At 39.6% G+C, this 24,656-nt stretch overlaps 2 protein-coding genes and 1 long non-coding RNA gene across 5 annotated transcripts in view; all 3 read left to right on the top strand.

The window, feature by feature from the left end:
• Positions 1–8,148, top strand: part of LOC124118684 — a 49,918-nt gene extending 41,770 nt beyond the window's left edge. For all 3 annotated transcript variants that reach the window (XM_048394938.1, XM_048394939.1, XM_048394937.1), the window contains exon 8: positions 7,544–8,148. In XM_048394938.1, the coding sequence (XP_048250895.1) occupies positions 7,544–8,148 (605 nt within the window). The remainder of the gene's footprint in view (positions 1–7,543) is intronic.
• Positions 1,450–4,572, top strand: LOC125378952. The gene is made up of 4 exons (XR_007220543.1): positions 1,450–1,504; positions 2,323–2,598; positions 3,534–3,687; positions 4,536–4,572. It is a non-coding gene; the product is annotated as an uncharacterized LOC125378952 (long non-coding RNA).
• Positions 8,149–8,561: 413 nt separating the features above from the next.
• On the top strand, positions 8,562–12,133 carry LOC125378958 (serine/threonine-protein phosphatase 6 regulatory ankyrin repeat subunit B-like). Its single transcript, XM_048394950.1, has 3 exons — positions 8,562–8,634; positions 9,214–11,737; positions 12,022–12,133. Exons 1-3 carry the CDS (start codon positions 8,562–8,564, stop codon positions 12,131–12,133), a joined length of 2,709 nt encoding a protein of 902 aa, XP_048250907.1.
• Positions 12,134–24,656: the final 12,523 nt, after the last annotated feature.

Raw genomic sequence — 24,656 nt, 5'->3', positions numbered from 1 at the left:
ACCTCTGTGCCTTTCACGTGAAACCGATATAGGGCATGCATGATCCTTACATACATTATCACTCTCATTTACAAAATATGATAATTTGATATGATAGAGTAAAATATAGGTGATGAATACTGACTTTACTTAATTTAGCTGCAGTCACATCTAGGTCGGTATAAGTACAGTCACATCTGATCGGTGTAAGTACAGTCACATCTAGGTCAGTGTTAGTACAGTCACATCTGGGTCGATGTTAGTACAGTCACATCTAGGTCAGTGTTAGTACAGTCACATCTAGGTCGGTGTTAGTACAGTCACACCTAGGTCGGTGTTAGTACAGTCACATCTAGGTCGGTGTTAGTACAGTCACGTCTAGGTCGGTGTTAGTACAGTCACATCTAGGTCGGTGTAAGTACAGTCAGATCTAGGTCGGTGTTAGTACAGTCACATCTAGGTCGGTGTTATTACAGTCACAACTAGGTCGGTGTTATTACAGTCACATATTGGTCGATGTTAGTACAGTCACATCTAGGTTGGTGTAAGTACAGTCAGATCTAGGTCGGTGTTAGTACAGTCACGTCTAGGTCGGTGTTAGTTCAGTCACGTCTAGATCGGTGTTAGTACAGTCATATCTTTGTCGGTGTAAGTACAGTCACATCTAGGTCAGTGTTAGTACAGTCACATCTAGGTCGGTGTTAGTACAGTCACGTCTAGGTCGGTGTTAGTTCAGTCACATCTGGATCGGTGTTAGTACAGTCACATCTAGGTCGGTGTTTGTACATTCACATCTAGGTCAGTGTTAGTACAGTCACATTTAGCTCGGTGTTAGAACAGTCATATCTAGGTCGGTGTTAGTACAGTCACATCTAGGTCAGTGTTAGTACAGTCACATCTAGGTCGGTGTTAGTACAGTCACGTCTAGGCCGGTGTTAGTTCAGTCACGTCTAGATCGGTGTTAGTACAGTCATATCTAGGTCGGTGTTAGTACAGTCACATCTAGGTCAGTGTTAGTACAGTCACATCTAGGTCGGTGTTAGTACAGTCACGTCTAAATCGGTGTTAGTTCAGTCACATCTAGATCGGTGTTAGTACAGTCACATCTAGGTCGGTGTTTGTACATTCACATCTAGGTCAGTGTTAGTACAGTCACATCTAGCTCGGTGTTAGTACAGTCACGTCTAAATCGGTGTTAGTTCAGTCACGTCTAGATCGGTGTTAGTACAGTCACATCTAGGTCGGTGTTAGTACAGTCACATCTAGGCCGGTGTTAGTACAGTCACGTCGGTGTGGTATCCTGTAGCAGACACGTTAATATGTAGTAATTGGTGATTTAATACAGCAGGTTCCAGCCTTATTCTTTGACATGTTGAATCATACATTTTGGTTGGACTTGGGAGGAATCAATTATGCAAAAGAATCCCAGCTAAATTTGACAACTATTTATTTTTATTTGCAGGTGGTACAAACATGGATGCCCCCCGAGCCGTGCTTGTACTCTACTAAACTCTGCTGATAGTCAGTGAGTACTGAAATGATACAAGGCAGACAGACAGACAGACAGACACACACACACACACACACAAACGCACACACAAACGCACACACACACACACACACACGCACGCACGCACACACGCCACTCTACTTTGTACTAGTCGGAACTAATGCCAGTGTCATAGATGCCATATAACAATTTACCATGGTCACATCAATCAGACACTGGCTCTGAGTCGACCAGACCTTGTTTTATCATCTTAATGCTAAGCATCAGACAGAGTAACAACATGAACCACAGACTGACACCTCTGTCCATATAAATACAACACAACCCTGTCTATAAAGACCACCACATAATGACGGGACCTTCGAAGAATCCTCTACTGATGCTAGTAAATTACATGCTTTTAAAAAATAATATATCATTTTCTTGACAAAAAGTGAATACACAACTTACCTTAACTATTACTTCTATCAGTTGGCTGTCAGGTGAGACCGATACTTACCTTTGGACAGTCTTTCCGACTTCTGTCGTCTGCTTTTTTTCCTCCCACATTAAGCTGACAAGCCGCGATATAATTGGAATACTGTTAAAAATTGGCGTTTAACCCAACTCACTAACTCTAAATAATGGAAACACCTCCTTAGACATGTTCATGCCTGATTAGATTTTCCAAGCTTTCCGTTGATAACAAATACATCCTGATATACCTCCGGTAGACCTTTTCCAAATGTTGACTCCAGACACCACTGCTCTATTGTATACACTACATAACTATAACGTGATTGTCAATGTGGTCTGACCCTTTTATTTCTATTTCAACTTTTCACTACTTACAGCACACGGACAAGACAGCTGCAATTGGGGAAAATATGGAGAAAACTGCAGCAAAGACTGCCCTTCCAACTGTATCGCCAATCCAGGGAGAAACATCAGGCACTGCCACAAGGAGACAGGGAGGTGCTCGGAGGGGTGTGTGCCGGGGTGGTTTGAGGATCTCTGTGATCAAGCCTGCAGCAAGAACTGCTTGAGAAACATCTGTAATCGCCAAAATGGCATCTGCACGTTTGGCTGTAGTGGAAGCTACACAGGCGACTATTGTAACATTTTACAAGGTTTGATTTTCAATTGATTCAGTTCCGTTAAGATTAATGTTGATCTAGATTGACTTTATTTGCGTCGTAATATTGTTCTGATCCAATAAGCAAAATATTTCATTCAGTATGTTGAAGTAGTGTATTTAATAAATCGTATTTACCCTGCACTGTGGCCCGAGATTCTCAACCAAATCAAATTATACTGGACATAAAGATAAAGATAGGATAGGATGCCTAGTTGTGTTTGTTGCTGGCACATGGCATATTTCAACTATAGATTCCTGAGTTGTTTATTGCCTTTCGTTTTTGCCTCAGTATGTTTTCTGATAAATGCATGATATGCGACCCACCAGGAGAAGGGACCTTATCGGAGCTTTGGTACAAATGTGCGTTGACGTCATAAAGACGTTTGACGTCAACGTTCTTGAGTGAGGTCTGACTGTATCAAAATATCTTACTCTCGATAGTTCGTAATGTAATAGAAAATATTATTTCAAAACATTTCAGCATACAGCTCTACTTAAATTCACCAGACACTATGTCTTAAAACTGCAATTATTACATAAACAGTTATACATCGGAAAATTAGTTCAAATGTTTGATGTCATGTTTCTCTGTCATAAATATGAATTGAAGCTTGTGAATTGTTTTTGCAAACATAACTGTAGTTTTAAACTATAATGGAAAGTGGAAATGTGATCTTATAGCTACACATTTTCAGATATTGGAAAAAAAGTGTCATGTCTGTTGTCGTCCCTGTGAGACAGCAATACTACACTTATGATGTAGCATATTAAATCACGCACACACACACACACACACACACACACACACACACACACACACACACACACACACGTGATTTTGAAAACACACACATATTTACATCTGAACTATTGTTCGTTCCATTGTAGATGTGTATTATTATTCTTGTTTTTGAAAACATGTTTTAGTAGACGCATCTACGAAAGGTTCTATTGACTCAACCACGAACGGTCCTATCGACACTACCACAACACAACCCACGAATCTTGCTGCGATTCTTGTCCCTGTGATCATCGTCAGTATCATCGTTGCTATCATCCTTGCTGTGGTGGTGCTCAGACTGTAAGTCTATGTTTTACTCAACACGTGTATGATTCAGAGTGTCATTGTTGAATGAAATGAAACAATACTCATCCTTGCTGACATTTTCCACAGTATCAATAGTAGGGTGTAAGGCGTCGTGCATGTTCCATTTATTGGGAAAAAAATAAGTATACATATTGTGACCCCCCAGGGAAAAGATAAGGAAGGATATAATTTTGCTGTGACGTCAAAAGGAAAGACGTTTGACGTCAACTTACTTCCGTACGTCAAGTCTCAGGACTATACAGACATATTTTATTTTTCTCTTGTTCGTTAGTGATGTAATAAAAACATTATTTCAAAACATTTCAGAATTCGAATAATCAGTCACTATATCTAAATTATAGCAACAGTTAGTATATCAAGACTGAAAATGAGATTTTGCAGAAAATCAGTTCAAATGTTTGATGCTATGTGTCTCTACAATACAAATGTTTGATGCCATGTATCTCTGCAATACATATGTTTGATGCCATGTATCTCTGCAATACAAATGTTTGATGTCATGTATCTCTGCAATACAAATGTTTGATGCTATGTGTCTCTACAATACAAATGTTTGATGCTATGTGTCTCTACAATACAAATGTTTGATGCCATGTATCTCTGCAATGCATATGAATTGTTGCTTGACTTGTAAATTGTATCTAGATGATCCTAAAAACCTGTAGTTTTAAAAGAATCAGATGTCAAATGTCATATTTCACTCATAACGGACTTATTTCATGGTGGGTCACACCATATCACTATTACAAGTGCAAAATTTAATGTGAAATAATACCAAATATTACTTGCAATACTTGGTTTTTGCTTCTGATGTTTTGCAGAAGGAGGAACAAGTCGAGAAGAAAACGGAAAGAGGGGCGTTCAGATAACAGGTAAATATAAAGTCTTGATTATCCGCTGAAACATATTCCACTGGCCATAAAAGACAAACCAGCAGTGAACAGTAAATGAATCATGAATAAATACATTGTTGTACACGTTTCTCCCTTGAAGAAATGAGAGGTACAGGATTAATAAATCACCATCTCGTAGCTAAGTGTTGTTATGATCTATGCTGTACGTATATCTGTCTCTAATGATGTGTACCTGAGTGTGACATACTTTGTAAGACATATGTATTCTTTTCTTTGCAGGGCTTATGAAAATCGTAAGTATAGCGCATTCAAAAGTAATGAAGATATAGGTGGCCAGGTATCCACATGTCCACGTATAATATATAAGGCCCTTGCTGCTGATTGTATTGTTCCCTAAACACTATTCCTGAATCATTTATTTCCCTGAGGTACTGACGATCATTAACATCAACACCAGACCACAATCAGTTTTGAATCAGGGAAAAGACAATACAGAGATGAATATAAAAGGTATATGAATCGAAAACATTTTTTTAGGTAAACGTATATAGCGACCATTGGACATTATATTGAACGCCAACTTTAGAGACTAATCATTCCAGAGCTTATTACTCCGAAAATGAAATAATGAACTTATATGAATAGATCTTTGAAAATAAGTCATGTGTAAGTGTTTAATCCCAAAAAGTTGAAACTTGAAGGCTAACCCAGAAAACGGTACACACAAAACATCTTTTTTTTGTGAAATCAGTAAATAACCCCACAAGAACAATCAATAATCAACAAATTATAAAGTCAATACAATGGGTATCTAAACAGTAAACTGTGTTGGAAGCAGGCAGAATAAAGTCCGTATTTTCTGATATACGTCGCAAGTGAATTAGAAGGAGACATTGAATCGCCCACGAATCGTCCTCATACAGGTACACCTGACCTTCCAGAAACGATTCGCTCCGAGAAGTCACTTCCGGATGTAACGACATATGTAAACAGAGCTCCTTACTCACTCGTTGTACCGGGAGGAAATGAGGGTGTCATTCGCGGGGACGGAGTTTTGACTCAGTATATATACTAAGGGAGGTTACTCTAATTTATCAGCGTTGCATCTAACTGCTAACGCATTACCACTGCAACATAACAGATGGCGCCAGGTTTGCGTTCAAAGGGTAATGTCTTAATATACCGTCTGCACCCGCCACAAACACAATTTACAAGAAAGAGAGGAATTGTTTGTTGCCCAACAGCACTTCTAAAACACCCCGCACGACCCGCACAACCCACCCCCACCAATGCAATGTATCACCAAATGAAAACCATATGCATATCGAGTTCTGAGTATTGACCTAAAGGGTATTACAAACTATTTCTGACTAAAATGTCACTAATTTATGTTGAATGAAGCAATATAGGCAATTATTAGTACTCGCCTCAAGCTAGTTGCTCTCATCGCTGCATTAAGAAGTAAGTGGAATCTGCCAAATTCACCCAATACAATGCTACTCGGTGTATATCGTTGAACATTCTATAACCACTTGCACACATATAAATAAACTTTCTCAAGTTCTTTCATTTTATGGAATGCCCTTAATATAGCATAAGTGAAATCCTAGCGTCAAATAATCTGAAAAGAGTATTTTGAGGATAAGGCTTTTAACAATAAAATTGATGTTTTTTAGTAAGTTGATTAATACCACTCTAGCTTGAACAGCTGTATTGCATAAAGCTTCTGTCCATGACAGCCTGCTGCTAAAAAAAACCCACCTAAATATTTATACCCTTGTGTGACTTCCATAAGGTGTCGATTCGCAAACCATTATTCAGCCGCCCACCTTTCTGACAAAAAACTACAATTTGTCTTTTATAGTGTCTGAAATTGAAGTCGAATCATGTGTAAAGAGCAAAAGTAAAACTTATTTGATATCACGATGTAAATGTACCCCAGAAAACTGCTCACGTTCCATTACAAAATAATCATAATGTTGTCAAAACCTTTGGCTTATTTGTTTGGAATGTTTCATTTGATAGTAAAATAATATATAACGTAAAATATGTTCCAGTGCGCTTGATTGAGCAGCAGCCTGAAGCAGGTCAGTGCAGTGAGTACACTCTGATCTTTTTAGTATTGTTGCAATTATTTAATGAATGTGGAGTACTATAAAGTGACATTGTTGCTCTCTTGTATACGTTGTGTGGGGCAGGCGGGTAGCCTAGTGGTTAGAGCGTTAGAGCGAACGCCCAAGACCCGGGTTTGATTACATACATGGGTACAATGTGTGAAGCCCATTTCTGATGTTCCCCGCCATGATATTGCTGGAATATTGCTAAAGGTGGCGTAAAACCATACTCACTCACTCAATTGTATACGTTGTTATACAATAGACGCAATTGTTTCAGTCTATTCAAATTCTTAGCTTTATGGAACATAGACAAGGTAATCTTCAACACAGACGTTATATTCAAACGAGTAATGCTGCAACCCACAAGCTTCAGATATGCACAGTGAATCCATTGAGTTTATTGTTCTGACAGCATCGCCAAGAGATGAGGATATTCAGGAGATGAGCCATTCAGACGGAGAGAAACTAACAAAAGGTATGAACTGGGTTCCGTCATATCCGGTTTGTTTTTAGCAGTATATATGATACAGATGTGTAGAATCAGGCAATATGTACAATAAAGTGACTTCGATCTTCATTTCAGTCAATCTGTCTAAAATCCAATCTCATGTTGTTTGAATCAGCCGATATACATATTGCCTGATATTTAAAGTCAATAAACAAATTGCTTGATGGTAGATTTTTACTCGTCATACATTCACCATTTTATTATTAGACAAATGTGACCATTCAATTTCTGCGTTAGTCCATTTGGATACATTTCAAGTGAAGACAATTTTCTTTAGGAAATATGTTTTTCTCACGATTCATCATCCCGCAAGGATATATAATTTATATCTGTTTGTTTTACCTAAACAGATCTGCCATACCAGATGAAGGATATCAAAGATCTATTCATTGAAACTGAGAGTTTCAACTTAGTGAAAGAGAAGCTGAAGACGTTTGGCCATGTCACAATAAGTGGTGCTCCAGGATCTGGTAAAACATCCATGGCCCTGATGCTGGGAGCTGAATACAGGAGGCAGGGGTATGAGCTGGTACTGTTTGAGGATGTTGGGACTGTTCAGTTGTCTGATTGCCTAGGTCGGGGCAAGGACGTGTGTGTCATATTCGATGACATATTTCAGAAGGGTGGATCTATGGATGTGCATCGCCTGAGACAGGTTCTCTATGAGCTCCATGGGCACCTGGAACAGTGGAAAACCAAGCTGGAAACAAGCTACCACACTCTCCAGCAAACACGAGGAGTGGACCAGAGGAGGACCGACAATCCAAACATGTATGTTATATTCACCACAGATAGCAACAACCTTGAATGTGCAATGTCAAAACTTGAAGGCCATATATTTTTCCAAAACTCTTCAGTGGTAGACTTGACAAAATCAAATAAAAAATGGAAGAGAAGAAGGCCATATGGTTCAAACACAAAAGTCACTATAAATGTGAAACTGACGTTGATGTGACTACAATTGTTGCATACGAGGAAACTGTTGGTTTCCCTCTGGCATGCAAACTTTTCTCAACTCACGTACCTTTTCAAGAGCTCAAGGAAACGTTTTTTGAAAGGTCTCTGTTTTATCTTCAACGTGATCTTCATAAGGACACAAGTCAACTTGATGACCAGTCCCTGAAACTGTTGCTGAAGTCAATGTGTGACGGTGAAGTGAAAATCAGGCAACTGCAGGCTGAATCTGATGCACACCTGAAACATGTTTTAACTCTTGTCTCCTTATCCCATCCTCTAATACATGATACATGCATGTCTGCGTTATTAAATACTAAGCCAGAGCTTGTCATTCATAACTGCAGCATAAAGTTCATTTGTGAGCATGTACATGATCATCAACACACCACTGCTCATGTAGAACAGAATGCCATGCATTTCTCAGATGCCTACAGTGACACCATTGCTGCCAGGCTGACTGAAGCTGTTGTTGCTGGCACGTTCAGTAGGTACATCATGCATCCCATATGGAAAAGGAAAGACATAGAAGATAAAGTGTACCAAATGCTTAAAGATGTAGGCACTATGTCTTCTGATTCTAAGCACAGCATTCTCCATTATGCCTGTTTCTCTGGGAGCAATGACATCACTGAAAAATTTCTCCCTGATTGTGACATCAATAGACGTGCTGTGAATGGCTGGACGCCAGCTATGTTCGCTGTAACTGGTGGACAGATGGATACTTTGAAACTTCTCGTAAAGCATAAAGCTGATATCACATTACGTGACACCATGAACAATGACCTCTTTCATTTGGCTTGTCAATATGGGAATATTCAAATTGCGGAATGTATGGAAAGGCTGCTGAAACAAAGTACTGCTTGGCATGTCAACAGTCGAGGGATGAATGAATGGACACCGATTATGTGTGCAGTTTGCTCAGGCAAGAATGGTCTCTTAAACTTTCTTCTAAAAAAGAAGACAACTGATTTAACATTACGAGATAGGAACAACAACACTGTTCTTCATCTGGCATGTATCTATGCAAATGAGTCCACTGTTAATTCGTTGTTGCCATTAACAGATAGAGATTGTCATGGGGAAAATGGCATGACACCTATGATGTGTGCACTATTGTCTGGGAGGAGGGACATATTCAACCTTCTCATGTCACACAATGCAGACATCTCTTTGACTGAAGATGACAACAACAGCCTCCTTCATTTGGCCTGCCTCCGTGCGGGTATACCCAACAGTCTAGTGTCAAAGATTGACTATGATGTTCCAGGAAGTCATGGTTGGACACCTGCAATGAAGGCAGCTGTTAATGGAGCAGCGCATGCATTTGGCCTGCTTGTGGAAGCAAAGGCTGATCTTTACCCGAAAGATGACAACAACAACACTATCCTTCATCTCGCATGCCATAGTGGACATGCCTCAATTGTGAAATATGTACGGTCAATGTTTGAGATCAATGCTTGTGGAAATAATGGATGGACGCCAGTAATGTACGCTGCTGCCAATGGAGAGAAGAACGTGTTTGACCTGCTTGTGTCAAAGGGGGCTGATGTATCCCTGAAGGATGACTACAACAATTATGTATGTCATTTAGCATGTGCAGGTGGAAATATGTCCATCGTGGAATATTTACTTCCAATGTATGAGATCAACAGTCGGGGTGACCACGGCAGAACTGCAATAATGAATGCTGCCTGGACAGGCCAAAGTCTTGTTTTCAAATTGCTTGTGTCACAGGACGTTGATCTTAAACTGACTGACGACAACAAGGACACTGTGCTTCATTTTGCCTGCGAGGGAGGAGACGCAGCCATTGTGGAACATCTTCTGACCAGAGTTGACCTCAATACTCGAGGAAGGAATGGCTGGACCCCGGTCATGGTCGCAGCTCGGTTTGGAAAATTAGATCCTTTCAACTTGCTTGTTTCAGAGCAGGTAGATCTCAGATTGACTGACGACAACAATAACAACTTGCTTCATCTTGCATGTCAGGGAGGAAACAGATTGATCATAGAGCATCTGCTTCCACAGTTTGACATTAACTGTCGGGGACAGGATGGAAGGACGGCTGTGATGTATGCAGCTGTCAATGGACTGAGAAGTGTATTTGACCTGCTTGTCTTAAATAAGGCTGATGTTTCACTAAAGGATGACTACAACAACTCTGTATTTCATTTAGCATGTCTAGGTGGAAATAGTTCAATTGTGGAACAACTATTTCCAAATGTTGACATCAACAGTGTGGATGATGATGGGAGAACAGCAATCATGAAGGCAGCTTTTGCTGGAAACAAGAGTGTTTTTAATTTTCTGATCTCAAAGAACTCTGATCTGAAAGTCATAGATGACTACAGAGACAATGTGCTACATTTCGCATGTAAGGAAGGAGACAAGACTATTGTTGAGTGCATTCTTCAAAGGCTTGACATCAATACCCGGGGAAGGAATGGTTGCACACCAGTGATGATTGCAGCGCGGTTTGGAAACAGACATATTTTCAACTTGCTTGTTTCAAAGGAAGTGGATCTCACTATGTCTGATGACCACAGAAACAACATGCTTCACCTTGCATGTCAGAACGGAAACAGGTTGATCATAGAGCATCTGCTTCCACAGTGTGACCTCAACAGTCGGGGACAGGAAGGAAGGACGGCTGTGATGTATGCAGCTGTCAATGGACTGAGGAGTGTGTTTGACCTGCTTGTCTCAAATGGCGCTGATATGTCCCTGAAAGATAATTACAATAGATCTGTATTTCATTTAGCTTGTCTGGGTGGAAATAATTATATTGTAGAATATCTCCTGCAACGGAGTGATATCAATTGTCTGGGATACAACAAGAGATCTGCACTAATGGAAGCAGCTTTGGCAGCCAAAAGAAATGTATTTGACCTTCTTGTGTCAAAGAAAGCTGACCTGAATCTGCTTGATGACTACAATGATAATGTTCTGCATTTTGCATGTCAAGGAGGGAACACAGCCATTGTAGAATATCTTCGGGAGATATTGGACATTAATGAGAAGGGACAGAATGGTTTGACACCAGTAATGCATGCAGCTAGGGCTGGTCAGAAGAATGTGTTTAATCTGCTTGTATCACAACAAGAGGAGTTGAATCTGCTTGATAACACCAGGAACAATTTACTGCATCTTGCTTGTCAGGGGGGAAACCATTTCATCATAAAGTACCTCTTGCCACTGTTTGACGTTAATGGTCCTGGAGAAGACGGGTGGACGCCAATCATGATGGCAGCTCTCAGTGGAAAGATGGATGTTTATGATCTGCTTGCATCAAACGGGGGTATTCCATCCCTGACTACTCCACAAAATGATAATGTTCTTCATGCAGCTTGTCAAGGTGGTCACAAGGCCATAGTAAGGAAGGTCACTGACATCTTTGAGATCAACACCAGGGGAAGGAATGGTTCCACACCTCTGATGAGGGCCGTTATTGGAGGCCACATTAGTGTGCTGAAGTTCCTGATGTCTCGTTCAGCTGACCATACTATGGTGGACAATGATGGGGTCACCCTTCTACATCTTGCTTGTAAATATGGTCACCTCGATGTTGTGAAGCACATCTCAGACAGGTTTGATATAAACACTAAAGACAAGGCTGGTTTAACATGCATCATGACATCAGTATTGCATGGTAAAGTTGCAGTATTTGAATACTTGCAAAGTAGAGGCGCAGATTTGTCACTAGTTGACAACGAAGGGGTTGACGCCTTAGATCTTGCCCTTAAAGTAGACTGCAAGCAAATCATAGAAAAACTGTCATTAGGTAAGAGAGTCAGAGAGGAACGTCACACCATGGAATGCCCTTGTGATATCAGGAATGAGATCAGATGTGTATCATCTGAATAAAAACCAGCAAGTTTCCCTTAGGCTCTAATGAGGCCACTGAAGATGAGGCTATCGACAGCTTTGACATCAAAGCGAGAGGAAGGAATGGCGAGACTCCTCTGACGAGAACAGGCCGTTGAGGTCACATTGCCGTGTACAGATACTTGGTGTCCTGCAGTGCTGACCGTACTCTTGTCGACAAAGGCTGACATAATCTTCTACATCTTGCTCGTCATCACAGACAACTTGTAATGTTGAAATATGCCATTGATTATTTTGATATCAACTCAAAGGACAATATTGGTGTGACACCTGCATTGACGGCAGCAATACACCAGCAAGCTGCAGTACCCAAATACAATAAAGGCACATATCTGACTTAAGTTGACAACACGGGAGACGATGCCTTTACTCTCGTGCTTAAGTTCGGGAGCAGACAAATCATAAAACAACAAGAAGGCAAACAAGACAAGACAGTGACTCCATGGAATGAACTTATGACGCGCTTCGTAAGAATGGAAAGTCGCATCATGTGTGTACATGGACCCACTCTACACTGAACACTATAACAAGGTTTATATTGTACAGTAAATGTTGTACCAGTATGGACTGACACACTAATATATACATATGTTCAACAGGTTTCCGTCCAGTAGCAAAATGGAAGGTTGGTTTGGTGTTGTTTAATGCTGCACTCAGCAATATTCCAGCAATATGACGGCAGTATGTAAATAATCGAGCATGGACAATCCAGTGATTGACATCATGAGCACCGACCCACGCAATTGAGATCGATGACAGGCATCAACCAAGTTAGCGTGCCTGACCACCCGATCCCGTTAGTCGCCTTTTCGACAAGCATAATCGCCTTTTACGGCAAGCATGGGTTGCTGAAGATCTATTCTAACCCAGATCATCACAGGTACAATATGGAAGGATTGGCCTGGGCTATTGCAGCCAATAGTTAACAGCAGAGATTAAGTTCTGCACAATTTCATTTTTGTTAGATTTGGCTGCAAAATGATGTAATAATCAGATTGGAAATATGTGTTTTTGTCAAACGGTATTTGCGTCTACTGATGTCTTTAGTATTACCATCTAAAGAACATACATTCAAGGGGACATTTTATACAGATGATGTTTTGTCATTTCTATTCATATAGAAAGATGTGATATTCTTGCAGCAATTTTACCAACTTTGAACACATATATTACTACTACAAGAGATTGTGGAGAGACCCTACATGGTTAGAAATGTAGAATCATGCTATTTACCTTAAATGTTTGACGGTGTTGAAACTCCTATTGTTAAAACAATTGGACTGTAATGTTGTTCTGTTTTGCTTTAGGCGAGTATTTGTTTCTGCAGAACATATGTTTCTGTAAACAGCAGCACCTCTGGAAAGCCGCAATGACTAAGGTTGTAGACTTGCTATATAATCGACACCAGACAAAAATCAATTTAAAACAACATTGACAAGGATGTGCTCTTTCAAGATAAACACTCACTGATTAAATGTAGTTTATTGCTTAATATTTATCAATGATTATTGTTTGCAGTAGATCCATGTTGTGGTTATAAGGACCTCACACACTTCAAAAGACATTTCCCAAAACCTCAGGCGATGTCAATTTCAATGATATTTCTAACAAACATTTGCTGCTTTCTAAAATTTACTTTTCGACGGTTGGTGAAACACACATGAAAACAGAAAGAGGCAACTATGAAACAATGTTGGTTAATTGACAATATGTGTATGCAAGTTGACAAATATTCTACAATATCCACACATGATCACCCCACCTCGAATATATCATTAGCTTTGATTTGATTGTATCATCCAGAAGAATAACTACCGTGCTTATGCGTGTGCATATTTCCATGTAGCATTAAACAATTGTAATATTCATACAAGATATGTCACATAGAAGCCGGACAACATATACAGTTTAACATTATATGTTTCTATATAAAAACGTAAACACATAGTTGCACAGGAAGCATCTCGTGTTTTTAAGCCCTGTGTCTGCAAATTTCCTGAGAATAGTGACAAAATAGAAAAACAAATGTTACTCATCATACCTCATTTTCATTGTACATGTGCGGTCATTTTCTTGTGGCTATCATGAGCATGCAGTTTTATCCAATTATGCATTTTATGAGATGAAGATGCCTGGCTATCATGAGCAAGCAGTATTATTCAAGTATGTATTTATGAGATGAAGATGCTTGAATATATGTTGCAATCTTCATAGTTTGCAACATTTCAGGAAGTCGTACAGACACATTCCACATGGCACATTATAGGGTGCTGCCGGATAATAGGACATGCTTAAAACCATGATTTCAAGCAGAAACCATGGTTCAGTCCAATATTGATATCCTAGATTTTTCAGATATTCAATAAAATCGCCTTTGAAGTGCAAAGCAAGAAAACTGAATGTGAATTATCATCAGAAATATACAATATCAAGACACAAAAAGTTCTTAAATAAATTGTTTACCATTGTGATGATTAACTGAAGTCTTAGCTAACACTGTTAGTTATCTATCAACCGCTTCGATAACCGCAAGAGTATCTCCAATACGAGCTGTGATTAGTTACTTTTCTTATTACCTTGGATAAATTCCGACTTGTAATGGTATCTCAAATGACAGTTCATTGCATTATTTCATGTACAATGTTCTTATGTTATAATAAACAACGTGAACACTTGACACAGTGTTTTTTTTTATTAAGTCTTGTGTTTTGTGCACTGTAGTATCTTCTGTGAAGGAAGGTTGCTGCAGATACGGATACGGACAGCTCACTTTGGGGAGTCCAACTTGTCTACCCTACAAATAACTTCCTGGTTGGACACGGTTTGCAGCCTTCTCTTCCATGTTATTAAATGTTCACCTGAGACCATCCCCTATATCTCCAGGGCCAGTAGTTCGGTGAATCTACTTTAACACCTGGATCCATTCCCGTGGTTCTTGCGATAACCTGCTCTTTATTTTCATTAAAATTGCATTGATGAATCAACTCGACATAAGGGAAAGGGAACGGGTAAGGGCGTAACTCCCATTACCTAGAAGCAAAAGCCACCACCAGTTTTACTGGACAGGAAGACATCCTTATCATCAGGGATGTCATTTGCTTTTCAATGTTGAGTTTCTCACCAATTAATGGGACTGGCCAACCAAACACTGAGACTGGTTTTCAACTCGCATTCTGATTGGTACGTTAAATCTTGTAGCCCAGCCAATCGACTTGCCAACTTGAAATCAAAGGCAGCTATTCTGAGATTGTGAAAACTTCAGGAATGGATCCGGGGGTAAGTGCAGATTTACCGAAATGCCAGTCATGGAGATACAGAGCATGACCTGATGCCTGCCACACCTATTAAAACGAAACACCATGGCTTCAAAACAAGAGTCATTAGAAGATGACAAATTCCCCCGGCCCCAAAAATTCGAAAGAACCAATCATCTGACTGTTACTGTGAGTCCAAACTGATGACAGAATGTCTATCTAATCTATCTTTCCGTGTCCAAGATTAGTTATTTAGCTATCAAATCAATACCAATTATATCAAAGTTGAAGCCATGGAAACAGACAACATATATATTTTAAAATCCCTACCAGCTACCAAATCAATACCATAAAATTTGGATTCGGATCTTTGTATTTCTACGTCAGATACACACCACTATGAACAGAGTCAAAATCAAACTTGTTGCCATGGAAACAGACATTCCAAAACCCCTACCAGTCTTCTGGGTCCTTGTGTGTGCACAATTTCAAGAAAGCGTGCTTATTGGTTTAGAGATATGGTCCGGATAAACACACAACTATGAATACAGCCAAAGTCAATCTTTTTGCCATGGGAACGGAAAACAGACATATAAACGCTAAACACCACTAAGTAGCATAAGGCACCATGTGACAACCTGGTCTTTGTGTGTGCAAAGAATAGGGGCGGCCGGGTAGCCTAGTGGTTAAAGCGTTCGCTCGTCACGCCGAAGACCCAGGTTCAATTCCCGACATGGGTACAATGTGTGAAGCCCATTTCTGGTGTTCCCCGCCGTGATGTTGCTGGAATATTGCTAAAAGCGGCGTAAAACCATACTCACTCACTCATGAAATAATACCTATTAGCATTAGAAATATAGTACGCGTGATATAACTGGAATAATGTTAAAAGCAGCGTTAAACCCAACTTACTCACTCACTAGAGTTATGGTCCGGACACTATGAACATAATCAAGGGAAACAGGAAAACGTTTTTAAATTCCAAAATAGAGCAATGCACCACTTCAGCCCATGATTGAGATTGAATGAAACCATGTACCAAACTTGGTGGAAGATTGTTAAATAGTGTTTTAGTTCTGCATAGCCCAGTAATCTAAGTAGCTGAAATTCGCTGTGTCCTGAGTTTTGTCCCTTGGGCATGCCAGAATAGTGAGTGAGTGCGTGGGTGAATTGGGTTTAACGCCGCTTTTAACATTGTTCCAGTTATATTGCTGCGTGTCAGCTTAATGTGGGAGGAGAGCCCGAATTGATGCAGGTCTCAGACGTTTACCACTTCGGTGAAACCCACGAGAACGGGTATGGTGCTGACAAACCTAGAAACATAATCAGGGTGAACTGGGATTCGAACCTAAAATCTTTGGATCATGGCGCGTCCCTAGAGATAATGAGAATTGACATTAATTCACTCAGTGAAGGGACAGTGGAAGGGACCTAGAAGCTCGATCAGAAGACCAGGCAAGGAGAAGTAGGTGAAACAACATTGTTATATACAGTATTTAAGAGAAACGAGATCACGAACTACACGGAAAGCAAAGACAAGGCACTCGAAGTCCTTAACATTGCTAGACTACATAAAAGTCTACAATCACTAGTTGCAAGAGACTTCGAAGGGCACAACTGTACCCCTCGTGGCCCACACAGGAACGTTGACACTTGTTATGAACATCAACGACTATCTGCAACTGGATCAGGGCGACTGGCCATATCCAACACTCGCCCGTCCGTCAGGGGACATACCAGATAGGAATGGGGCCAGGGGCGTGATAGAGACAGCACCCGACATTATATGACTCTTCATGATGCCATAGAAACAGACACGTGTGAAAATCTGAGGACTTGTTTGTGAATCTTTTGGGGGGAACACAAATTGCCTTCTTGAACTAAAAAAGTATGTGACGTAGTTGGAATAACTAAAACATAGACTGACAGTTTTGATTTAGAATATGTTTTCCAAGATCATAAAGTTATTACTAAGGATGCGGATAAAATATCAAACAGTGGGAGACACATTGGTGGGATATTAGTATTGATCATAAGACAGTTCTTCAAATATGTAAAATGGAACAAAATATCAGAAAACTCAGTTTTAATATTATTTAAGAAAACTTTATTGAGTCTTGATTCTGATTTACTATAGTAATGTGTGTATGTCCATCCAGAAGGGTCCACACTTGGCTTGTATTGCAAAACTGGAATAACAATATTTCAAGATAGACTTATAGACAAACTATCTAATCTCCCGAATGTTGATATTATGTTGTGGACGACATAGCTGACCGCATTGAAAGTTAAAATCACTCCATGTGGGATTTCCTTCTTGATTAGTTTAACGTCCAGCGATTCTCAGCTGACAAAACTGTAAATAATTTCGATAAATGTATGTTAGATATATGTTCAGTGTTAAATGTGCATATTATGAACGGACGATGTGGCACAGATTCTCAAATGGGCGATAACAAGTTCATATGTGCAAATGGCGCAAGTGTAATTGATTATGTTATTGACTCATCCTCGCTTTTTGAATACACGAGTGATTTTACCATACCGTCACGTACTAAAACAGCACATCTTCCGTTCACATTGAAATCGCCTCATGAGATCCAACAATTATCAGATAAAAGTAAATGTGATAGGCCGTTTAACTTTGTATGGGATGTGACAAACAGGAGTTATTTTGAAAAAATAAATAAGAGAAAGTGTACAATATATTACTTAATATATCTGTTGAAATAGCGTTTAAAATGTTAATAGTTGTGTGACAGATTGAAAAGGAAAATATAGAAACTTCTAAACAGGTTTAGAAAACATAAAGACAAAAATTCGCTAGATGAGTACAATTGCTCTAGAAATAAATATAGTGCTACCTGTAGACATATGGAAGTTATGTTCATCATATTATTTAGATAATGCATTTTTAACTTAATAAAGTTTGTTTTTAATCAAGAAAATGTAGGCTAACACATTCATTACGTCCAGATGAAGGAACAAGGAAGCGAAAGTTATGGCGATTTTCAGCAATTTTAAGATTTCATGATAGAGCTGTAAACTTACATATTTCTTTTTGTATATTTTCACTGTTAAAGAACTCCGAAAATGCTCATCAAATGAATCTTAATTACGATCCATCCTCATGTGTTTCCAAAATATCATAGGTTTTTTTTCCGCTCAGTGGAATGAGAAAATACCGGGAAATACCTCCATGTTCGAAGCTGTGCCTACATGTAATTAACACGTGCGAATATTATTCAAATGTTTGGTATCGTCAGAAATCTCTGAATATCTATAATATTTGACAATAACCTGGCCAGGAGTAATTCAATATTTCTTATATGCTTTTCATTGGATAGACATTGGTTGCTGACGACGTTTTTACCGTAATCTAATATAAGGATCGCGATTGGTCAAAAACAATCACATGACCTAAGGCTGCCAATCAAATTGCAGCAATGGATACCGTCCTTGTGTATGAGATAGCATTTTATGGAGACCAATTACTGCTTTTACTGTATGTAGCGACGTTTCGATGTAGATCCTTACACCGTTATCAGGTGAGGTGAGGTGAGGTGAGGTGAGGTGAGGTGAGGTGAGGTGAGGTGAGGTGAGGTGAAATGGGTTTAACGTCGCGTCCAAGATTATTGCAATTATATAGTGACGTGCATGCACGTGTATGTGTGTGTGTGTGTGGCTGCTTGTACTAGTCCGGACTGATGCCTATTTATAGTGCTAGCACACTGAGATACCATGCCGCAGTGTTACATGAATACACTACTCTACTGACTCCGAACCGACCAGTCCTTGTTTTAGCCCCTTAAAATGCCGAGCGCCAGACATGGTAACAACAAGTGCCACTTTTTAGCGTCTTATGGTATAACACGGCTGGGATCGAAGCCCGGACCTTCCACTCTCCGGGCGGACGCTCTACCATTAGATCACGGAGGCAGTCTACACCGTTATCAATCTCGGGTGACAACAACCAAGTGATGAGAGATTAACATTGACAGCAGCAGAAAATAGATAACAAGTATCATACAGATAATTGGATGAAGACAAATGTACAGTAAGAATAACACATAGCACACAGGTAGTGAAGCACACAGGAAGTGAAGCACACAGGAAGTGAAGCACACAGGTAGTGAAGCACACGGGTAGAGAAGCACACGGGTAGAGAAGCCAGATGTACGGTAAAAATAAGGAGTAAAGGGATTATACAGTTGTGACAAGCTGATTTGATCATAATTGAAGTAGTTTATTCCCTAATTAGATCTCCATAGGCAGACAAGATAAAATACCCTTGATCTCTGTTGATCAAATGTTAAACCGTCGTCACAAACCTTTTAAGTATACTATTTTTTGCGGATATCTTAAAATCGATTTTGCGTTATCAATCAATGTTTCATGATATCATTAAATCAAATCTTTGAGTCAATAAAAGAATGACTGATATCATAAAACAAGGGATAAATAGTAAATATAACGGCACCTAATATATTTTTCCTTTTGGTTTGTATTGAACAACGCAATTGCATCAAGATTCCTAGTCTGTTTCTGTACCAATATTTCATTTATTTTATGAAAAATGTTTAAAAAATGACAACTTATACCTAATTATTTTAAATGCACACAAGGAACTACTGCTATCCCCGACCTGCGTATATGTATCTCTCCATTGTTATCATAGTTAAGTGCATATACTTATACCAGAACATCGTACTGATTACAGAATGACACATCATCTTAACACATTAACATGTATATGCTGTATATTCATCAATACTTTCATTCTGTAGCACCGAAAATCGTTTCCCCGATTACTACTTAATTACGGCTCGATCCTTGTTTTCAGACGTGACGTTCAAACAAACAAGTCAGGTGTGACAGTTGTCACAATCTCACCGGTTATGGAGAAGTCTCACCCTAGTTGAGAGTGATAGGCTGAGACTTGAGGCAATTCTTTTCATAGCCGCTATCGGTTGCCATTGGAATTTTCAACATTGTCGATTTTCTTTGACGTGCCGACTGGTAATTTGTTTGTTGTGGTTACCGTGTGCTGATTTGGTAAACCGACTATAGTCTGTATGGAGTATAACCCCAAAGGGTGAGATATTTATAAGTCTAATACAATTTAGTATTGACATTCCATACAGTTATATGTGTAAACGTCAATACAATGCCTATTTACAATTTATTCGGATCAATAACATTGTGACCTATAAAACCAACGTTTATGCATTACAACGTATATTGTGAGTTTACCATTATACTCTAACATGTGATATGGTGACATGGTGACCTATAAAACCAACGTTTATGCATTACAATGTATATTGTGAGTTTAACATTATACTCTAACATGTGATATGGTGACATGGTGACCTATAAAACCAACGTTTATATATTACAATGTATATTGTGAGTTTACCATTATACTCGAACATGTGATATGGTGACATGGCGACGAACGTTTATGTATTACACTGTATATTGTTAGTTTACCATTGTACTCGTACGTGTGATATGGTGACATCGTGACCTATAAAACCACCGTTAATATATTACAATGTATATTGTGAGTTTACTATTATACTCGAACGTGTGATATGGTGACCTATAAAAACAACGTAAATATATTACAATGTATATTGTGAGTTAACCATTTTACTCGAACGTGTGATATGGTGACATGCTGACCTATAAAACCAACTTTTATATATTACAATGTATAGTGTGAGTTTACCATTATAATCGAGCGTGTGATATGGTGACCTATAAAATGTTAACGTTAATATATTACAATGTATATTGTGAGTTAACCATTATACTCGAACGTGTGATATGGTGACATGCTGACCTATAAAACCAACCTTTATATATTACAATGTATATTGTGAGTTTACCATTATAATCGAACGTGTGATATGGTGACCTATAAAACGTTAACGTTAATATATTACAATGTATTGTTGTGAGTTAACCATTATACTCGAACGTGTGATATGGTGACCTATAAAAACAACGTTAATATATTACAATTTATGTTGTGAGTTTACCATTATACCCGAACGTGTGATATGGTGACATGCTGACCTATAAAACCAACTTTTATATATTACAATGTATATTGTGAGTTTACCATTATAATCGAACGTGTGATATGGTGACCTATAAAAACAACGTTAATATATTACAATTTATTTTGTGAGTTTACCATTATACCCGAACGTGTGATATGGTGACATGCTGACCTATAAAACCAACTTTTATATATTACAATGTATATTGTGAGTTTACCATTATAATCGAACGTGTGATATGGTGACCTATAAAAACAACGTTAATATATTACAATTTATGTTGTGAGTTTACCATTATACCCGAACGTGTGATATGGCGACATGGTGACCTATAAAAACAATGTAAATATATTACAATGTATATCGTGAGTTTACCATCGTACTCGAATGTGTAGGTAAACATTGTGTCTACATGGCAGTTGGTACAAACAGGCTACTGTTCGGTATGTGACGTCATTTCCCTTCACTAGTCTTTCTTACTCGCTATAGCTCTGCATGATCAACTACGTATACAATGTGCGCCATCAGATCATACTACAAGGACCATGTGTATCTTCAAACGCAGTGCATAGCATAATTCCTATTATTTTGGTTTTATTAACAGATTAACTCTTAACTTACCTGAATATGGTCCGCTTGAACATTTTCCACACAATGTTCTTAATCTTTAATTTGGTTCATATACCTTAATATTCGAAGGATATCCCAACGTGTTAGAAGGCTAATTTTGATTATACCACTGTGGCTTGTTCATTTCATGTGCACGTGCTGAGTCCGTGCAATTCGCCTTGCCCCAAGCGTGAGCTCAGTTTATTGATGACTATGAACAAAATCCTCATTTTATCATTCTATTCATTTGTCTATCTATGTATCGCCTCGCCTCGTCTTTTCTCGTCAGGTATTTGTCAACGTTTGACATGTATGACCGATGAGTCCATGATCAGGATCAGAGCCGTGAGTGAGTGAGTGAGTGAGTGAGTGAGTGAGTGAGTGAGTGAGTGAGTGAGTGAGTGAGTGAGTGAGTGAGTGAGTGAGTGAGTGAGTGAGTGAGTGAGTGAGTGGGTGGGTGGGTGGGTGGGTGGGTGGGTGGGTTGGTCGGGTGGGTGGGTGGGTGGGTGGGTGAGTGAGTGAGTGAGTGAGTGAGTGAGTGAGTGAGTGAGTGAGTGAGTGAGTGAGTGAGTGAGTGAGTGAGTGAGTGAGTGAGTGAGTGAGCGAGCGAGCGAGCGAGCGTGCGTGCGTTTGAGTGAGTGAGTATAATTTTACGCCGCGTTTAGCAATATGCCAGCAATATCACGGCGGGGGACACCAGAAATGGGCTACACACATTGTACCAATATCGGGAATCGAACTCTTTAACAACTAGGGTACTCGACCGCCCCTGAGGTCAAATGTGTAAATTTAAGGTGAAACATAACGAACGGGATGGTCTCAATAGGCCTATGTTCATTTTGAGGGGACATAAGTTCATCCACAAGGCTCATGGTGTACACACTCTTTTTGGTAGTGTTTTTGTTTTCATTCATCTCCATGATTTGATCAATATCGTAATTTTCATATAAACGAAACCTTGCATGGGCATTATCGACCTTATAAAAAAATATGTCGTTCAAGTCGGCCTTTGTAATCAGTCCTTTCGATCAGAACAAAGAAGGACTTCTCAAATAGAATACCACTAGTGTGTACACATCCGCGATCGCCGATTGCCAAGGGCGACGCAATGTTTCTTTGTAAACGCTGAACGTCATCCTTACTTGACCTTTCAGTCATTTCATTGCTGTTCCAAATAATACATTGTCATCCCGCCATTAGCACTAGATATAGACAACAACTTAAGACCAAGGCTCGGGACTAACAACTTTAATTTCACTCTGGACAGATAATCCGTCATGCCTCATCGCGAGTAGTTTATTGTCTTTATTGCCTATCGTCACGTTTTAAGATAAGAAGCTAACAAAACAAGAAACAGTTTACTCTTATCACAGAGGCGAAGTGGCTTTTCATAATATTCATACGCGTCTGAAACGTCATGGAATTCGTGGAATTTTACCTGATCACACACAGTCTACACTCAACACTAAGATTCCGCGAATAGTTCGTTTGAGAGGCGTTAATACTTCGACAATTTAAGCAATGCTGTAAATTTTGGCGAAAAAAATCCAATTTGATTATTGTTTAATAGTACAACAGTGAATAAAAAAAATGACTTGGCATTATTGTTTATACAAAATTCAAACACGTGTAGTTCAAACTGTTTGCCAATTCCTCTCGGTCGACATGGCTGTCAGTCGCCTCAAAGTCACTAGCTCTCGTGACTGCGAAAAGATAACCATAGCCCTTCGTCTGCACATTCTCAACAACATCAAACTGTTTAAACTGATTCTACAACAAGTGAGGCTTATTTGATACACTCTTCAAGCGAGCATATGCCTTTCATTTTAGAACAGCAGTACATATTCCAAACGGGAACATTGGAATGTGACGTGACCTTGACCTTAAACTGAAAGGTAAAGGCCGAGTGTTTATGCAGCAATTTCACGAAAGTTAAACGTAGATGTCCATAAACCAAGAACATTGGAGCAGGAGTTCATTCTGAGTCAGAGGATATTTCTGTCGTAACCTCCCTAGGATCCAGTGGATCCAACGCCCGTATCGACAGGTTTGCAAGTAGTTACGTTGAATACGCCGCCGTAGATCGGGCCAGAAAACAGGCTGTGGGTCATATCCGTTGTTGCGTGCTGCGAGTGTGAAGAAATCATAACATCGTGTTTTTGTACCGAGGCGGATACAGGAACAACATGCGAAAGGAAGGTTGTTCAACGGCTGGGAGGCCACTGATTGACATAGTAGGCCTGCATAATCCGAACGTGGTTTGACCGGGGTCTCTGCGTACACTGGTATTGGACAGAATGTTGGATATACCACAGTGTTGATCTTCAGTGATTCGTGAATATGTTTATAGAATGTATATTTTTGTGCCCAGACACTTGCATTATTTGCTGGGCTGCAACGCCCTTACTGGACTGTGATTGTATCATGTGTTTCCTGGCGCTGTGATTACTAATGCGTTTGTCAGATGAAAGGTTGGCTTTGGAAGCCATTTTTTTCATTAGTGTCTTGTGTTTGTTGCGAGGTAGAATGGATCGTCCCTCCCCGAAACACTGCTGGGTCTCAAGTCGCGGGACACCTTCTACACGTTGACTGGACAACAGGAGGGGTCGTCGGGTTGGGCCCAGGCCCTGGGTGTCACAGCACGAGCACCCGTGGGGTCGTCTCCGGTTCTGGTTTTGGATTGCCAT

Source organism: Haliotis rufescens, unplaced genomic scaffold (assembly GCF_023055435.1).
Source record: "Haliotis rufescens isolate VD_foot unplaced genomic scaffold, xgHalRufe1.0.p SCAF_134, whole genome shotgun sequence".
NCBI classification, from domain to species: Eukaryota; Metazoa; Mollusca; class Gastropoda; order Lepetellida; family Haliotidae; genus Haliotis; species Haliotis rufescens.
Note: the sequence above shows the minus strand (reverse complement) of the source record. Positions and strands in the feature narration are given on the sequence as shown.

Coding starts and splice junctions, on each gene's coding strand:
- LOC125378958 (XM_048394950.1), top strand. CDS start 8,562: ATGCATTTCTCAGATGCCTACAGTGACACCATTGCTGCCAGGCTGACT. Junction 8,635..9,213: donor TGTTGTTGCTGGCACGTTCA/GTAGGTACATCA, acceptor TGCCATTAACAG/ATAGAGATTGTCATGGGGAA. Junction 11,738..12,021: donor GTGAAGCACATCTCAGACAG/GTTTGATATAAA, acceptor AATAAAAACCAG/CAAGTTTCCCTTAGGCTCTA.